Source organism: Dipodomys merriami, unplaced genomic scaffold, assembly GCF_024711535.1.
Source record: "Dipodomys merriami isolate MVZ:Mamm:240054 unplaced genomic scaffold, mDipMer1.0.p SCAF_21, whole genome shotgun sequence".
NCBI lineage: Eukaryota > Metazoa > Chordata > Mammalia > Rodentia > Heteromyidae > Dipodomys > Dipodomys merriami.
In genome coordinates, this window is record NW_027203493.1 from 21703568 (window position 1) to 21722889 (window position 19322).

General features: G+C 34.9%; 1 protein-coding gene across 5 annotated transcripts in view; it reads right to left on the minus strand.

Moving 5' to 3' along the window:
* Nucleotides 1–19322, minus strand: part of Mettl15 (methyltransferase 15, mitochondrial 12S rRNA N4-cytidine) — a 130342-nt gene that overhangs the window by 99958 nt on the left and 11062 nt on the right. The window contains exon 5 of one of the 5 annotated variants that reach the window (XM_070032686.1): nt 10100–10149. The exons of the other annotated variants lie outside the window; for them this stretch is intronic. Coding sequence (XP_069888787.1) covers nt 10100–10149 — 50 coding nt within the window. The remainder of the gene's footprint in view (nt 1–10099; nt 10150–19322) is intronic. 5 annotated transcript variants of the gene reach the window in all.

Here is a 19322-nt window from a genome sequence, read left to right on the forward strand (position 1 = left end):
CAAGAAACGTTTGGTGAAAACAGGAAATAAAAGCAACATTACAAAATAATACTAAAATTGATCAGTTTGTTTCATCATTTGTGAGAAATATACAAATGATATTTAATATTTTGAAATAAAATTTGCTTCAATGGAATCTATTTTTTTGGTCAAAGCCTATTGGACTATGACATAGGGAATAGGACAATATGAGTTAAATTTTGTCTCATATTCAGATATCTTGAAACTCCATTTTGACTTTCTGCCAAACATGTAAAAAATATCCAAAACAAAATATGAAGTCTTCTGGAAAATAAAGAGCCCTCATTATCCAATGACAAGGCTAAAAACACCTACCTGACCAGTTTTCATCTCTCTTAACTAACTCCTGGATATATTCTATTTATTTTACATCCAAAACCTTTCAAATATACCTACTTCTCTCCAGTTAAACTTCCACAACTAACTCCAGCCTGAACTGTCATCTTTTCAATAAATACTTTGCTTTCTAACTGGTCTCCTTAATTTTCTGTTCTTGTACAACGCACTTCTAGCTAATCAATTCTCCATAATGCAAAATGAGTATCTGTATAAAATGACTATCTAATCAAGTTACTGTACATCTCTTCCTCAAAAGTTTTCAGTGAATTTTCAGTTTTTCAAATACAGACCATATCTTTAATTAGGCTTGGGCCTAGTAATCAGAAAGGATAGCGCATGTATGAAAGCAGACTAATGAAACATTTAAAAAATTATCATGTTAACATGTTAAAAAGCAGGGAGGATGGGGCTGGGAAGGTGGCTCAGTGGTAGAGCGCTTGCCTTGCATGCCTGAGGCCCTGGGTTCGATTCCTCAGCACCACAAAAGCAAAAAGAAAAAAGCTGGAAGTGGTGCTGTGGCTCAAGTGGTAGAGGGCTAGCTTTGAGCTGAAAAGCTGAGGGACAGTGCCCAGGCCCAGAGTTCAGGCCCCAAGACCGAATCCAAAAAAACAACAACAACAAAAAAAAAAAAACGGGGAGGAGACATAAAAATAATATTGGAGATGATTATGAAAAAAATACATTATATTCATATTTGAAAATATCTCAATGAAACTCCTTTGTAAAATTAATATTTATGATGAAAAAGTAAAGAAATGAGATGATCTCTATGCTTTTCATTGATGTCTACAATTAAGACACACAGCTCATTTCTCAGTTTCTCAAAAATGCCTTGCCTTCTTCTCACAACAGTCCCATTTCACATGCTGCTCTTTCCATTAGGAATACAGTTTCCTGTTCTAAGGTCATAAGCTTTCCCTAACCACCTATACTAAATTAGAAGTCTGCTTACCATTCTCTTAATGGTGCATGTCTTTCTGTTACGGCAGTTGTTACAGTTGAAATTTTGCTTTTAATTGTATGTGTTTTACTTTTCTGTGTTACCTAATAAATTACTCTAAAATTAAGAGGCTTACAACAAGATGTACTACCTCAAAGTTTCCATGTGTTAAGCATTCAAAGGCAGAGCTTAACCAGGTGAGTCTGGCTTGGAGTCTCTCACATGGTTGTAGTATTGGCCAAGGCTTCCTTCGGGTAAAAGCCTACCTGAGGCTGAGGTAGGCTTCAAGATGGATCACCTACAAACTGCTGATTGTTACAAGAAGACCTTAGTTTCAGTCTATGAATAGTCCTCTCTATGGCCTCTTAAGTATCTCATGCTATGAGGCTGATATGTTATGGCAGCTGGCTTCTGCAGATAAGCCATTTAAGAGAAGACAAAGGAAGAAGCTACAAGAAGCCAATTCCTAAATTTTATGATTCAGTCTCAGAAGTCACACATTATGATTTCTACAGTGTTTTATCCATTACAATGATCATCCTAATTCAATATGGAAAGACTGAATACTAGGTGGTAAAGAATAACTGAAGCCATATTATGGGTTTTTTAAATCTTCCCCAACAAACTAATCTCTAACACTTATAAAATGACTACAATAAGCCTGAAATTGCCTTGAAATCTTGTATCTCAGTCACAACTCCTATCCTCAAGATCAAGGCTGGAGTCCTGTCATTTTAATTTTTTTAATCCCCTTAAAACACTCTAAAACTGCTTTATACCCTTCAACCATGATTTCTAAGGACATTTTGAAGTCAAATTTTCTAATTACTCTAAAATAAAAAATGTTACAAAATTAATGTATTCAAGTTGTAACTTTTGTCTTTCCCTTAGGTACTCTTCTTTAATCTACTTTTTGTTATCTGTTAGCTGTAAAAATGGGTTTCAATTCAACATACCAGTTTGTCAGTATAAAACATCTTAATCAGTGTCTCCCTCCCTTTCATCTATTTATCTAGTTCCATTTTCATGTATGTTGAATATGTTACTGCATTTTCTGACATTTCTCTCTCCATTTGTCTAGCTACACAGACACAACATTACTCTTAAGCAACATCCTTAGGATTGTGTTCTTGGTGACCTATTATTTACAATACCAACAATTAATAATAATTAATAATTAATCTGTAAACTTTACACATCTAAGAAAAATGGTAATCCAAGACTGCTATTTAGAAAGACAAGAAAATGAGGGTTCTGAATTCAGCAGCTCAAGATTTTATCTTAAAAACAAACTGAAAGCACAAAATTGTTATATCTCAAGTAGTAGAGCACTTCTTGCCGAATAAGCAGAATGACTTGACATTCCTAGTACCAAATAAATAAATTAATAAACAAACAAGTATTGAAAATTAAAAATATAGCTTTTTTCATATCAAACTTTCATGAGTGTTTATTTAGTAGTCTAAATTCAAATAAAATATACTCAGATTATAATATAATGCAATGAAGAAACAAAGTTCTAGAATTTGATTTTCATACAGCTTTCTAGAAGCCTAGAATGATACAAGAGAAACAACATTATATAATGCATCCAAATAATTCTACATACATTACATATCAAATGAATTCTTGAAGAAAGTATCACTGAAAAACTCATTTGCAGGGTAAATGTAATCTCAATTATAGTTTATGAAATTTCAAGGGAGAATATCCCACAGGATAAGTTTAAAACAGCTGAAAGCCTAAGAATGTAGCACAGCGCTACAGCATTTGCCTAGCATGCACAAAACCCTAGAACTGCAAATAAAAGAAAAGCAGCTGAAACTAATTGATATAATTACATTAGCTAATACAATTAAGTTTCAAGAGTTTTAGAAAGCAAATGAACAAATTATTTCCTACTCATTTCAAACACAGACTAAATAACATTAACATTAAATGACAAGAATAAAGGCTAAATTATGTTTAATGAAACAATTTTTTTCACATAAAAATTATACACATTTAATATGGAAGAAAAGTGATTTAGTAATGAGATACCACCCATGCTTATAATTGTGATATAATTACAAATTACATTTAAATCAGTTTTGTGGTCATTACAGTGCTCCATCAGTTTCAAGACCATGACTATTGCTGTGAACTTTACAGGGCAAAAATCAGGTAATTTTTTGCAACTCTGGCCTCTCTGCAGGGAGACCCAAGAAGCATAACAATGAATACTGCTTGGGAATTTCCATAGCAGCAAAGAAATATATTTCACAAACTTCAGGAATTCTACTCTTCACTATGGATTTTACCTCACAAATTAAGCTAAAAACCTCCTCACATCTTATCTGATTTCCTGGGTAGATAATCATTTTATCATTCTAAATATTTATTTAAAATCAAAACTGCTCTTTCACATTACAGAAGTCACCCAATTTAAGATAAAGCACACTATCTAAATATAGCAACTTGGCTAGATTGTATAACATTAATGTCTTGAAAGAAATACTATGAGTTAAGATCATCAGAAGTAAACCGCTACAAGTATTTCTTCTGAAACATTAAAATTTGCCAAAGATGATTCTACAAGATGTTCATGGATTTATAAAGATGAAACTGCAATTACCACCTGTACTGACTGCACTTGATTATGTTTACAAACAATCACAGAAACGCAATTATTATTCAGACACCCTTGACCCACAATTTATAATCCTAGCTACTCAAGAGACTGGCATATGGGGGTCTTGGTTAGAAGCCTGCCCAGTAAGAAAAGTGTGAAAGACTTTATCTCCAACTAAACAGTCAGACTCAGGCATGGCTCAAATGGTAGAGCATAGCCATGAGGGAAAAAGTTGAAGAGCAAAACCCAAATAGGGACAAAGGAGAAAGAAAAAAAGGAAGGAAGGACAGCAATTACTACATTTTTATGTAACCTATTTATCTATGAAAAGCAAAATAGAAAAATAGACACATTTATGAGGAAATCAAAACATTTGTACCTGTCTATGAATAGAACATAGAGAAATAAAATTGTGTTTAAACTATAAAAATTTACAAATCAAATAAAGAATTCTCACTTGGGCGACCAAGTACTATCGCCAAGTACTTAGTATAAGTAAAGTAGGAATAGCTTAGGGGAAGAAATAGACAGAAGGCAGGTATAAAAGTAACCTTTATTGTCTCACACCCTAACAATTGAGCCAGGATCTACTTGATTTGCTGACTGAGGATCTTCTGCTTCCCATCCCTATCACACTTGGTCACTATGTAAAGCAAAACCCTTCTGCATAGGTCTAATCCTCATGATACTCTGTGACTTCTTTTCCTAGCTCCGTAATGCTCAATGGGGACATTTTCAAATTGTTTGCACTGTAACAAAAGAAACACTTAAAAGATTCTACTAGTACTTCATAGATGAGATAGAGAAATGCTAGATATCTTACAAAGTACAAATGCATACCAGAGTGCTATTAAAAAAAAAAAAAGGTGCTGGTGCTGGGCATTAGTGGCTCACACCTGTAATCCTAGCTACTAAGGAGGCTGAAATCTGAGGATTGCTGTTCAAAGGCAGCCTGGACAGGAAAGTCTGTGAGAATCTTATCTCCAATTAACCACCAGAAAACCGCAAGTGGCACTGTGGCTCAAAGAGGTAGAGCACTAGCCTTGAGCTGAAGAGCTCAGGGACAGAAGCTCAGGCCCAAAGTAAGCCCCACTACGACAAAAATAGATAGATAGATAGATAGATAGATAGATATAGATAGATAGATAGATAGATAGATAGATAGATAGATAGAGGAGTAGATAGAGGAGAGCTGGGAATATAGCTTAATGGTAGAATACTTGCCTAGAATGCATGAAGCCCTGGGTTCGTCTCCTCAGTACGACATAAATAAAAAAGTCATAGTGGCATTGTGGTTCAAGTGCCAGAGCACTAACCTTGAGCAAAAGAAACTCAGGGTCAGCGCCCAGGCCTGGACTGGCAAAAAAAAAAAAAAATTATTATATTAAATGTATATTTTTTATTAAATCAATTTGTCCAGCCTCCACATAGGAATTCATACATGTAGTATTTGTATTTGCAAGAAGTCCTTTGTTTGTTGTTGGTTTTTGTTGTTTTTTTTAAAACAGGCGTGATTCACTTTATTATTTTTGTATAAAATTCTATGTTGTAGCCACAGCTGGAGCCTGGGTCCTCTGCACGGAGACGCTGGTTGGGTTTTGACAAGACGGTCAGTGAATTCCTGATAAAGAGATTTGGTGAATACGGTCTCTTTCCAGAGGTCAGGGGTCAGGGTAACTGTAGGTCTTAGCGATGGCATCAAAGGTGGTTTGGCGACGTTGCCCAAGGTAGCAGTACAGCCCCTGGCTGAGGCGGAGCAGTCATGGATACCAGCCATCAGCAGCAGGGATCCCAGTGCCTCTGCGGGCGGGGATGGGGCGCACCAGCCCAGAACCGCAGCGGCCTGTCCCCTGGCACGGGACAGTGTGAGGCCTGCCAATCTTGGTCCCCAGCAGCCTCGCCGCACAGGCCGATGGAGAGCTTGGCCAAGATGATGGCCCCCGGATGGCAGTGGCCACCTCCTTGGCGCACTCACCACCCGGACCGACATGGCCGTGTAGGCGCCGATGGCTACAAACGCCTTGAACCTGGTGCTGGCCAGCTCGAGTCGGCTTCGGCAAGGGCATAATCTTCAACCCCTCATCCTCGAGTGACGGCCCCAGGAAGAAGTCAGTAATCTCAGACTCCTTGATGGGCAGCGAGAAAAAGTAGATCTCCTCCAAAGGCTTGATCTTTATGTTCTTAGCCAGGCGGCCCAGTTGGTGACCGGGATCCATTCCTTGTCTTCGGCCTTGCCTCCATGGCTGCCGCGATCTCGACCATGGAGGCTGCTACCGAAGCCTCCACGTAAGTCAGCACGCACGGCCTCCCAAGCCTGGGCCCCAGGGGCCTGCGGGCCCTCTCACTGCACCATTGGGGTTTTCCCGGAGAAGAAGTGCAAAAAATCCTTTCTATAAAGATTTAATGTGCACTGAATTTTCTAGAAACACAGCTAATTTACAAATCAAACAAATCCTTACCAAGAGTATATCCCACTGCAGAAAATTCAAGACACATTCAGCAGTGCTACTTGATATATTTAAGTTGCTAATACAACATACTTTCTACATGCACAAATGCTGAAGTTCATTCTGTTCACAACTAGAAAGCTACCACTACGTCCAAATCTGACAATATGTCCATCTCAAATCCAATGACCTTCACCAATAACAGTAAGCTGCTAGACCATTTAATCAGCTCAAGCTGTTTGAATTCTGACATTTTTTATTCAAATACTGTATTCTTTAACCACAAATCCTTGTTACGGTCCCATTTTCTCTCAGTTGCTGTTGCCAGCTATACTACTTGCTTTTCCTTTCATTCTTAGATTCATAATAAAAATAACAAAGCAGAAATATCATTTAGAGAGTATTCATTATGTGCCAAACACTATTCTGACCACTTTATAAGTAAACATTAACCCTCAGAATATTTTAATGAAAACTATTCCAACTTTGAAAGTTGAACACCAAAAGATAATGTACCTTCTCTACTCAGTAGCAGAGTTCCAGAGTCAATCATGAATCATCTCCTTTGCTCTCATAAACCTTATGCACTGCTTATTATACACTGATGTTTTTGTCTCTGTGTCTGCCTCACCAATTATTTTCTCTCTAGTTCTCTGAAGCCTCCCCAGTAGCAAGTAGACACTACTAAAACCTTATTCCTGCCTTCCATTCTCAGTGAATAAGCCCTTTATGCAGTTTCTTCCATCCCTAGCCAGTCTACATCCCAAGACTATTAAAAGAACCACTTCCTCTATATTAAACTTTTATTCCTTGGACTCCTATTTTTCTGTCTCACCAACAAAACTAAAATTTCAGATTAATATTCAAATTGTGTCTTGTTCAGGAAAAAACAGAATGTTCAGTGTATGAATTTTTTTTTTTTTGGTCAGTTGTGGAGCTTGAACTCTGGCCCTGAATGCTGTCCCTCAGCTCTTCAGCTCAAGGCGAGTGCTCCACCAATTGAGTCACAGCACCAACCAGTTTTCTGAGTTGTTTATTGGCAATAAGAGTTTCATGGACTTTCCTCCCTGGGCTGGCTTTGAACAGCGATCCTCAGATCTCAGCCTCCTAAGTAGCTAGGATTACAGGCATGAGCCACCAGCGCCCCACGAACTTTTTATCTATTTGTATAAATACTACTCAAGAAAAAACATTGAACCTATTCAAAAATCTTTTTTTTGTCTGTTTTTTTAAAAATTGTGAAAATACTGTACAGAGGGGTTACAACTATATGCACAAGGTAATGATACATTTCTTATCAAGCAATGTTGCCTCCTTTTTTGTTTCCCCTTTCCATCCCTTCCCATCACCGACACCATGCCCTCCCCTCCATTTCCCGCTTTCCCCCCCCCATTTCCGGCAAAAGTTGTAAAGTTTGTTTTTCAACATAACGTCTTGTACATCTCATTGTTGCAATGGATCCACCTGTATCCCTATTTAAACAATTTTTTCCCTTCCCCTCCACAAATTATACCAACATCAAATACAATGAAAACAGGGGTTATACCATGGGGGAGGGACATACAAAGGAACAAAGAAGTATCTTATAAATATGTTAAAAACAACAGCAAGAAAGAAAAAATATTAGTGTCCTTATCTTGGGGTTCATTTTACCTAACATCAACTTATCTGACTGTTTCTGCTTGACTCAGACATATACTAGTTATTACAAATAAGGGAAAACTTGGGACCTATGTTTCTTTGAGCCTGGCTTACTTCACTTAATATAATTTTTTTCCAAGTCTTTCCATTTCCTAACAAATGGGGCAATGTCATTCTTTCTGATGGAGGCATAGAATTCCATTGTGTATATATACCACATTTTCTTGATCCATTCATCTACTGAGGGGCATATGGGTTGGTTCCACATCTTAGCTATGGTAAATAATGCTGCAATAAACATAGTAGTGCTGGTAGCCTTAGTATGGCCTTGTTTATGATCATTCGGGTAAATGCTCAAAAGTGCAACTGCTGGGTCATAGGGGAGATCAATGTGGAGTCTTTTGAAGAACTTCCATACTGCTTTCCAAAGTGTTTGAACAAGTTTACACTCCCACCAACAATGCAATAAATTTTCAACTTTCTCCTTAAATGTCTACTTCAATAATCTTTTCAAAAACTTTTGAGCTTTATAGACATTATCTTTAACTTTATCACAAAAATGGAGGTCTTCAGATTAGATTCTCCTCAATTCTTCTGACCTATCATCTACAAAATTAATTATAAGCACATCTATCCTCATATATAAATTGGTCTGAGAAGGAAATGATCCAGAAAAGCAAATGACTCCGAAAACTAAAAACAGAATTTCTGTGCTTTTAAATCAAGAGTCTTTGACTTTCCTCATTCAAATATATCCTACTTTGTACTTTCAAGCTTTCACTCTGCCTTAATGTAACTTTACAAAAGTAAATTTCTCCTTACATATATACATACATCTACACACAAGAACATATAACCCTCCACAAGCTGCCATCCATTTCTTTGCTTTCCTCATCAAAATTTTTTCAGATAAATTTATGGTTGTTTTCTGATTTTTGTTTACTGATTTTTTTTAACTCTGTCCTTCAACACTCTGATTACTGCTGCTTTGGTTCAGATAATTTCTTTCATGTAAACATTTCTATAATATAAACATATTCTCTGTGCCTAAAATTCTACCATCTGCAGTTTGAATAGCACATTAAAACATGGAAATTTATTGAGGTTACTCGTTATCTGAAAATTCTCCATTCCCCAGTGCTATAAAAACAAAGAAACAAAAAATAATAATAATCTCCATGAGTCTTAATCCATACTAATGCTGAGCTCCCTTTGATTGTAGGTTGAAGATATTCACCCATACATATAACAAATACCATATACTCTGACTTCCATTTGTAAGTGACAGCTCCTTTGTACAACTATTTAGATAATATTAAAAATAAAAACAGTATCTACCATGAATCTTTCCATTTTATAAAAAATTATTGATGTTGCTCTAAAACATATAAGGCCTCCAGACAGAAGAGGGGCAAATCATTCCAAGAGAATGCCAAATGTTTACTCAAAAGTCCTGGAAGGAAAAAAAAACAAAAACCCAAACTGAGCAATCTTAAGCTAATTTGATTGAGGAACTATTTACCAAAATATGGACAGAAAAGGGAATAGATCAATTAGAAAAATACAAAATACTGTTTACTAAGTTTGATAAGAAAGTTTATTTCAAAGAACTCAGTTTACTCGCATTTATTGCAAGAAATCATGTCTGAATTCAACAAAGAGAAAACAGTAATTGCATAGTTTCTACTCAATTCAGGACTTTCATGAAAAACATTACAAAATAAAATTCTGGTCAAAATTCATATAAAATGTCAATTTTACCAAGCAACTGTGGCTTATGACCGTAATATTCAAGAGGATGAGATCTAGAGGATCATATTGGGTTTTGGTTCTTGGGTTTTTGTTTGTTTTTATAAAAAAATAGGTGATTTCTACTTACTAACATGATGCTACTGCACAGAAAAACTGTATTTCTCATAATATTTTCTTTCTCCTTTCAAAAATTTTCAGGTTGCATTTAAATTCTAAACTTCTAAAAGAGGGTTCCAAATACTCTACTAGTGAGCTACACCCAAAACCCCTATTTGGCAGCTTAAAATTAGAAAAAAAATCACGCCATTCTAAAAAATAAAAACCAAAAATAAATAAGTAAATAAATACCTTGTAGGCTTCACAGCATTGCTCAAAGACATCATCTTGGTAATGATATTCTGTGGGGAGGAAAAAATGCTCACATAGCCATTACTAAGGTCATTTAAAAAGGGGATGGGATGGGATATTAGGTTTTAACTATTTCATTATTTCTGCAGCAAGGCAGTAATAAAATCAAAACTATAGAGAAGATACTTATGATAGCTAGTTGCTAAATAAATCCAGGAAGATAGAAATTTATTGTCTGTTTCCATTTTAAGTCTTAACAGTCTGTTTCCTCACATCATCCTTTTACAGTTGTTTTAGCACCAGATTGTTGTTCCACATTAAATTTGTTGTTTGGTATCAAAGTTGTTTTGATACCAAATTTTCTTACTTAGTTACTTAATCGTATTACTGAGTTTACAATATACTTTTCTTTGAACAATTTCTCATCTTTTCCTCTCATTACAAATATAAGGTTTCCTTCTGAGAATGTCCGATCAATCTGAGATAAAGCTCTTAAACACACAGACACACACACACACAGACACACACACACACAGACACACATACACACAGACACACATACACACAGACACACACACACAGACACACACACACAGACACACAGACACACACACACACACACACACACACATTAAGTTGACCAGTGTGGTGAGTCTAGACTCTTGTGAAGTGGCAAAGAAGGTTGAAAAGGCAAAAACAACTACATATACTTCAAGTGACACAACAATGATAAATCCCCAAGTGCTCAAGAGCCTAATGACTTACATTAGGGAAAACTGGCCATCTTGGTGATTAAAGCACAGATATAGGCCCTGAAAATCTATGTTTTGGCTGAACACTAAAATTTAAAAACAAATACCTAAGGTGGAGAAAAAAAAAAGTACACCATTTAAGTAGATTGTTATCTAGAAATATTTAAATCCAACTAATGTTATTTATTACTACATGATATCCAGAAAACACAAAGTCTCTTTTACATTTGATACAATACTTTGTAAAAAGTATATATTTCTGAAATTACTACAAATAAAATTGATACAAATGATAATATATGAAACTGCTAGATGTGGATTTTGGCTCAAATGTTATAGCACTAGCTTGGAGCAAAAAAAGTTCAGGGGATGCATCCAGGCCTTGAGTATAGCCCAAGGACCAGCAACAAATAAATGCATAAGTTAAATAAATACAAATACAAAGAATACCACATATAAAACAAAAAAAGACAAAGATAACTTTCCTAAATTAGATGTAATGAGATAATGATTAAATATTAAATAAGCCATGTAAGCAGTTTAGAAGAAGAGAAGTAGCTATAAAAATTAGTATAGTTTCTAAAACAAACTTTTCTAATTAAAATCTTCAAATGCATATTACCGTCTGGTAAGTGGTATTTTTTTTCACCTAATACTTACACCCTACAAAACATTAAAAGATGAGTTACTTTGTTCATTATAAAATAATGTTTAAGTATGCTACTTACAAATCAGTCATTTGTTATGAGAAAAGTGGAATAAAGGAAAATAAAATGTTATGAAAATTCAAAAGGTCAAGGCACTCTTTCTACCACTCTTCACAAAAACAATATGAGACTTAGAAGAACAATAGGAAAAGACAGAACCGCTAGACCTAGCCTCTTGCTGTAGCTATGATTAGACAATTGATCAGGGTCTAACCCTGACCTAAACAGACAGCAACCAGTATCCATGATGACTCATATGAATTTGCTTTGTAAAGATAAAAGCCTTACTTGTTTCTTCTTTTTCTTTCTATGCTCATCCTGTATAAAATGGACTTCTATTTTCTTACACAAATCTCTATTTACTGAAAGGAAGAATGGTTCTAAAATAAATTTAAGAATCCTTGTATATATCTGACTCTTAAACATGTAAGATTATCATTTTCCATAACTATGGAAAGATTTATTTTTTAGCTATGTTTGATAATGATTTTAATAGATTTCTTTTTACTTTAGGGCAACTTTGTATTTAGAGAAAAACTGAATGGAAGATTATTTCCCACAAACACTTATAATGCACAGTTGCTCCAATATCAAAATCCTCCAAGAACTGATGAACTTATTGATACATCATTATTACCCCAAAATCATGATTTACATTAAAATTAGTGCTTTGTACATTCTAGATGGTTGGACAAATTTGTTATGATATATACCAAACATTATAGACCCATACAAAGTAGTACCACTGACATAAACATTCCCTATGCTTTGCTGATTCATTCTTCTTCCCCCAAACTATAGCAACCACTATCTTTTATTCTCTACATGGTTCTGATTTTTCTAACATACCATATAATTGGAACCTTGGAGTATATATCCTTTTATGTTGTCTTCTGGTACTTAATAATATATACTTGTCCCCGCTGCCCGATTCTTTTCATTACTTCATAACTCAATTTCTTCTTAGTATTGAATAATGTTCCATTATGTAGATACAGAACATTGTACTCAATCACCTAACTAAAGGACATGTTCACTGCTTCCAAATTTAGGAAATTATGAATGAAGCATATATATAAACATTCTATTTCAGGTTTTTATGTAGCCATGTTTTCAATTCCTTTGGGAAAATAACGAGGAATAATTATTGAATTGTACAGCAAAAGTATGTAAGAATCTGTCTTCAAATAGCTTTATCATTTTACATTCTTTCAACGTTATACTGTAGTTCTACTAGCAATGAAATTTCCTATTGATCCACATATTTGCCAGCATTTGATGCTGTCAAATGTATGTATTTATGTTGTCAAATGTATCTCATTGATTATTTTAATCTGCATTTCCTTGATGTCATGTGAAGAAGCATTTTTTCATATGCTTATTTTTCTATCATATCTTCTTCAATGAGATATTTAGTGAGATCTGTGGATCATTTTTAAATTGTTCTTCATGAGATTTAATACTGTTTTTCCTATTTTGTTTGGATAAGAGTCCTTTATTAGATGGTTTTCTTGCAAATATTTTCACCCAGTTTTTGTCAAGGGCTAGCTGTGAAGGTCCTGTTATTTGTTAAAAAAAAAAAAAATTGTCCATCTTAAATTCAAGATGAACTATACTCATCCTATCTTTCAAGTGTTTGTTTTTATTTTTGTCCTTTGGCCAGAGTACTAGGAATTGAACTCACATTCCTACATGATATGCAAAAAGACTCTATGACTTTGGTTTTGTCTCAAGCCCTTTTGTTTTTACTTTGGTTTTAAGATAAAATCTTACTAACTTTGTCTAGGCTGTCCACAAACTTGAGTGCTGTATTACAGGCATTTGTTTCAGTGCCGGTGATGATCAACAAAATTTAACTGGCATGCCTTCCTTGGTAAAGTAAGCACTTCTCAATTTTAATGCACTTGCTCATTTTAACTTTCATTTTCTTAACGAACAATTTATTCTCTTTAAAATCTTTGTTTTCGGGGTGGGGGGGAAGAGGGGTACATGACACGGTTTTAATTCAGAACCTTGTGCTTGCTAATCAAATGCACTACCAATGGAAATCAAATGCACAACCAAACCAATGGAGCCATAACCACAGCCCTTAGTGCTTTATTTATTTCATCCAGGCTAGCCTTGGACTATGATCCTCTTAATTTTTTTGCCCAGGATAGCCTTGGACTATAATCTTCTTAATTTTTTTCCTCCCAATTAACTGGGATCACAGAATTGAGTCACTGTGCCCAGTAAAAAAAGACAAACATTTAAGGCATGACTGAGTAGTTCATTTAACTGAAAGAATTTATCGCTTTTAGATGAATGGTGGATAGATGAAAATATAGATAGTAATACACATAATTCAATTAAAACTAGAATAGATAACCAACTATTCAGTTCTGTATCCGTTTTTCACAACTCTTGATATGAGCAAACATGTTATAAATAGAATTCATCAAATACATTCATTCCTACTAGAGAAAACATGTAAATGTACCAGTATGATGTACTCTCCTATACTCTCCTCAAAATGTTCTAAGAAGAACTTCTTTTTTTTAATCATATGTTTAACTTTATTAAAATAAATATTTTAGAGGAGGCAACAATGCTTGATAAGAAATGTACTCATTATCTTGCCCATGTAATTGTAACCCCTCTGCACAGTATTTTCACAATAAAAATAAAAAGTTTAAAAAAATAAATATTTTAAAGCAAATAGAGTATGCAACTCTTCTTGCTTCTTCTTTTTTTTATTGTGAGAATATCGTACAGAGGAGTTACAGTTACATGGGCAAGATAACAAGTACATTTCTTATCAAGCATTGTTGCCTCCTCTTTGTTTCCCCTTCCCATACTCCCCCCACCTCCTCCCACCCAATCCTCTGCCCCCCACCAAAGTTGTAAAGTTCATTTTTCGACATAACGACTTGTACATCTCATTGTTGTAATGGGTCCACCTCTAAGAAGAATTTCTAAACCTGACACTTTGAGTAAGATGTCACTAAACTAGTACATCTAAGTTTTGATAAGCTAAAATTTTGACAATTGAAAGATTTTTTTTATTTTTTTTATTATTTTTTTTTTTTGGGGTCCGGTCGTGGGGCCTAAACTCTGGGCCTGGACGCTGTCCTTCAGCTCTTCAGCTCAAGGCTAGTGCTCTACCACTTGAGCCACAGCGCCACTCCGGCTTTTTTCTTTTTGCTTATGTGGTGCTGAGGAATCAACCCAGAGCCTCAGGCAAGCAAGGCAAGCGCTCTACCACTGAGCCATCTTCCCAGCAAAAGATATTTTTTAAACAAGATTGTTTATTAGATGACCAATATAAAGATTCAGAATTTAATTGTTATCTAATTGTTTTGTATCTATAACTATTGACTCTCTGAAGTTAGTTAACAACACTGTGCAAAATATTCATCAAATCATCATGCAATATAGACATCTGGTTTCCCAAAAAGCAGATATAACTTGTTACTAATAAAATATTACATATATTAAACAAAAGCAATCATGAAATCTCATATTACTTGATGTTTTCAATGTATTTTAAGGATATTCTTGCTTTAAAAGCCATTACAGAAAAAAACGCAAGAAATAGAGAATCTGAAAAAGTAACATTAACAAAGCAACAATTCATTTTGCTTGAATGCTTTCAAATAACTATAAAATAATCATCTATTTCTGGAAACTAGAAAGTATTATGAAAAGAACAGTGTTTCTTTCAAGAGGTTAATTTGCTTCTAAAGTATTTTTTAACTAGAATGTGGTTATTCTCAAGTCATACTACCAACCATCACTAGCTCTATTAGGAATCAGATTAACCTTCTGAGACTTGAACATACTATGCAAAAACTCTATCACTAAGCCACATTTCCCAACCCAAGGTCAATAATATTTGAAATCCATTTAAGATTAGAAGTATTAGAATGAGAAGTAGCAGACAGCAAAACAACTGAAGCAAGAAATCTTGGTTTAGCATAGAATTCAAAGACAGCATTATCTTCTCATCCTAATGTGTAAATAAGAAATCAACTTAAGTCAGGCATTGGTGGTTCATGATTCTAATGCCCATATTTCTGAGTCTGATATCAGAATGTCTCAGTTGAAGGCCAGCCAACTATATGCTTCAGACACCTTCTCAAACAATAGCTAGGTCAGAAGGACACACATCACCCTAACTGTGGAGGAGGCTGAGATTGGGAGAATATCATTTCCAAGGCAGCAAAGGCAAAAATGTTTATGTGAGTCAGGCACTGGTGGTTCACGCGTGCAATCCTAGCTATTCAGGGGGCTGAGATCTGAGGATCTCGGTTAAACTCTTATCTCCAATAAACCACCAGAAAACAGGAAGTGGAGCTGTAGCTCCACTTCAGGGCGCTGGCCTTGAGCTGAAGAGCTTAGGGACAGTGCCAAGGCCGAGTTCAAGTCCCACGACTGGGGGAAAAAATGTTTATGTGACTCTATTTCAATGAAATGAAGATGAAATAGGTAGATTGTAGTCCAGGTACAAGTACAGGCCCAAGTAAAAGTAGTACCATAGCCCTGACTTCAAACCCTATGACCTCAACAACAACAACAAAATCCAATTAAATAAAATCATTTCTTAACACTAACAACTTATGAGTTGAACTGTAATTTTAAAAAATCTTTTGATCTCCCCAATATATGAATCATATGTTCTATTGATGCTACCTATACAAGAAGAAAGATATTGACCCTGCTGTGAATGAGTTTCTAATGGCAGCAAAAATGTCATTATAATACAATACAACCAATTGCACAACTTTAAAGGGGAGAAGGTTGTGAGGTAGTAGAGATAATGAGAATGGATTCCAGGGACATTTGAAAAAGGATGAGCTGACAAATCTAAATTCTGAAATATGAACAAATTCTGAAATATGCATAGCACACTACTAGAGTAAGTATGGAAGACTATAATGCAGTTACTATGAAATTCAAAAAGAGAGAAGAAATAGACAGAGACTACACCGAATTCAGTGACATCAGGTTGGCAGCTTAAAGTGATTAATGGCAAGAATGTGGACCCCGTGGCTATCTAACAAATCTAGGGTTTATGCTTGTTTGTTTTCAAAGTAAACCTGCACTCCCATAGCCAGGTAATGCAGGTCTACCAGCACAGAACTGAAAATACTCCAGAAGGATACCTACTTTTTAAAACCAAAATCTTTCTCAAAGAGTGAAATATGATATAATTTTGTCTCAAAGAAATCTGTTTTCCAAAATAAGGAAATAAAAACACCACCTTCTGCTATATTCCATTCTGAATTCTTTAAATTTCTAAGAAAAAAAATGTCTATGCCATCAGTCCCATCCCTTAGAAGAATTTCTAATTCTTTCAAAAGTTTGGTGTGCAGTGAAATAAATTCCTCTATGTCATCAATTTCAATATTTAAGGAGAACAAACATATAGTATTGGTATTTTACTCTCTGTTGCTACATTTCCACTCAAGATTATAAAGATTTTCAAGTAAAACATAAAATACTGCTAACAGTTTTTAAAATATTCCATTATACAGAGAGTAATGATTTTTAATTTTTAAAAAATTTTATTATCAAGGTGACTGACAGAGGGGTTACAGTTACGTAAGGTAGTGATGATGTTAGACAAGAAACATCATCACTACCTTACGTAACCATAACCCCTCTGTGCATCACCTCCCTCATTTAATCCCTCTTTCCCTCTTCCCTAACTCCCCCCCCCCAAGTTGTCCAGATCATTTCCAACATATTGTCTTGTGAGTATCGCTGCTGCATAGGTTCCCCCTTTGTCCTTTAGTAATGCATTTTTATAAAAAAATAATGATAATTCATCCAGAGATGTAGCTCAGTTATAGAGCACATGCTTGTCATTATTGGAGCCCAATATTTTATCCATTATCACTTCACACATACACATAAGTTCATGAACATAGATACACAGACACACACACACACACAAAAGAAAAAGTATCAATGCTGGTACTAACAAATTGTGTTTAGCAGATCTAACAATTATAAAATGAATGATAAATGGTAAAATACAAAAATAGAAATGTATTTATTTTGAAATATTTTGAAACCAAATCTTTCCATCTTAGCCTGTCATAACCTACTTTCCATGCATTTTTATATTACCTCATTTCTGTTTCCTTATAAGGTTTCTATAAGGTTTCTCCAGTGACATGATTAGACAAGGCTACCATACCAAGGCTGAAATTAGGTAAAGTTTTGAACCAGAGAAACTTTCAGTGCCAAAGGACATTCCTTGTATCTGTCCTCTGGTTTGACTTTTATTCATACACTCACTTAAAACATCACTAACAGACACACTTGGCCCTGGACATATAAGAGCAGAAATGACAAACATGTCTATAATTTCATAGTGACCAGTCTACTAGGAGAGTATCATAGTTTGAATGCACAGAGTCCCCCTATTCCTTTTCAAATAAAAAGGTTATATGGTGAAGGTTTGATACTAGCTTGAGGAGCTATTGAAAGGTAATTGGATCATAAGGGTATTAATATCACTAATGGATTCATTTATAAATGAATATAAATGGGCCATTGGGATTGGGACCTAATTGGAGGAAGAAAGTCTTTAAAATGTATGTATATTTGAAAGATACACCTTGCCTCTGAACTTTTCTTTTGTCTCTTTGTGATTCCTGATTACCATAAGATGATTAGCTCTACCACATCCTCCTATCCCCATCATGTCCTGCCTTACCACAAGCCTACAGTAGTAGAGCGTCCTGCCTTACCACAAGCCCACAGTAGTAGAGCAAGTGGATAATAAAATGAAACTCTAAACTGTGAGCCAAAATAAAAGACATTCATTAACTCACCTAGTCTACGTATAAGGGAAGTTCTATTTTCCTCATTCTACAGAGGTAGAATCAGAGACACAACCAGGATAAGTCACATGATACTTATCACTTTAACAGAAGCCTCAAGATGACAAGCTAAACTAGTATTCCAGCTGAGGAAAGAATTTTCCAAGTCTCGGACATACTCTGAAGCTCACTAGGCCTAAGTTTCAGAAATAGTAAAGAAAAGCTGATCAAGTAACCGAGAGAAAAATATTTCAGAAAAAAAAACTATTAGATTACTAAAACACTATTATAAAAATAATTCACATACAATATAAATAAGCAAGAGATTAGAGGAAGAATCCTTAGCTACCAAGTTCAAAGTTTTGGGTTTGATCCCCAGTACCAATAAATAAACTAAAATAAGCAAAAAATAAAAATAAAATAAGATTCATTTAAATAACTCTGTACCACCTCAGGGAGTAAATACAAAAATGTTTTGTTTTGTGCTTTTTCCTTAAAATTCAAACCAGTAACATTTCTAATATATTTACAAAACTAGCTATAACTCTGAAAGGCAAACTTATGTCAGAACTTTTTAAATATAAAGAAAAAAGTTAACTGCAAAATGCTGAAAGCCTCACTTAAAACTACACATAGATTTTTTTATGATTCTTGTTAATAACCAAAGTTTCATAGATAAACTCACTATTGAAGGCTATGTTAAAAGTAGTAATTTAGTGGATAATATATACAAGGGAATGTATGACTCAGAGGTTGAAAAAGAAAATGATTTGGGGAGGAAAGCTGAGGAAGAAGAGAAGCAAATAATGGATTCTGGATGAAATGAAGACCTTTCCTGTCCAAGGACTGTCACCAGTTCTTTATTACTTGAAGATTAAGGGAACAGAGAATAAAGCTGCCTGTCATACAGCCAAAATTATAAGAATAACATTGTCTCTAAGTGTACCTCAGA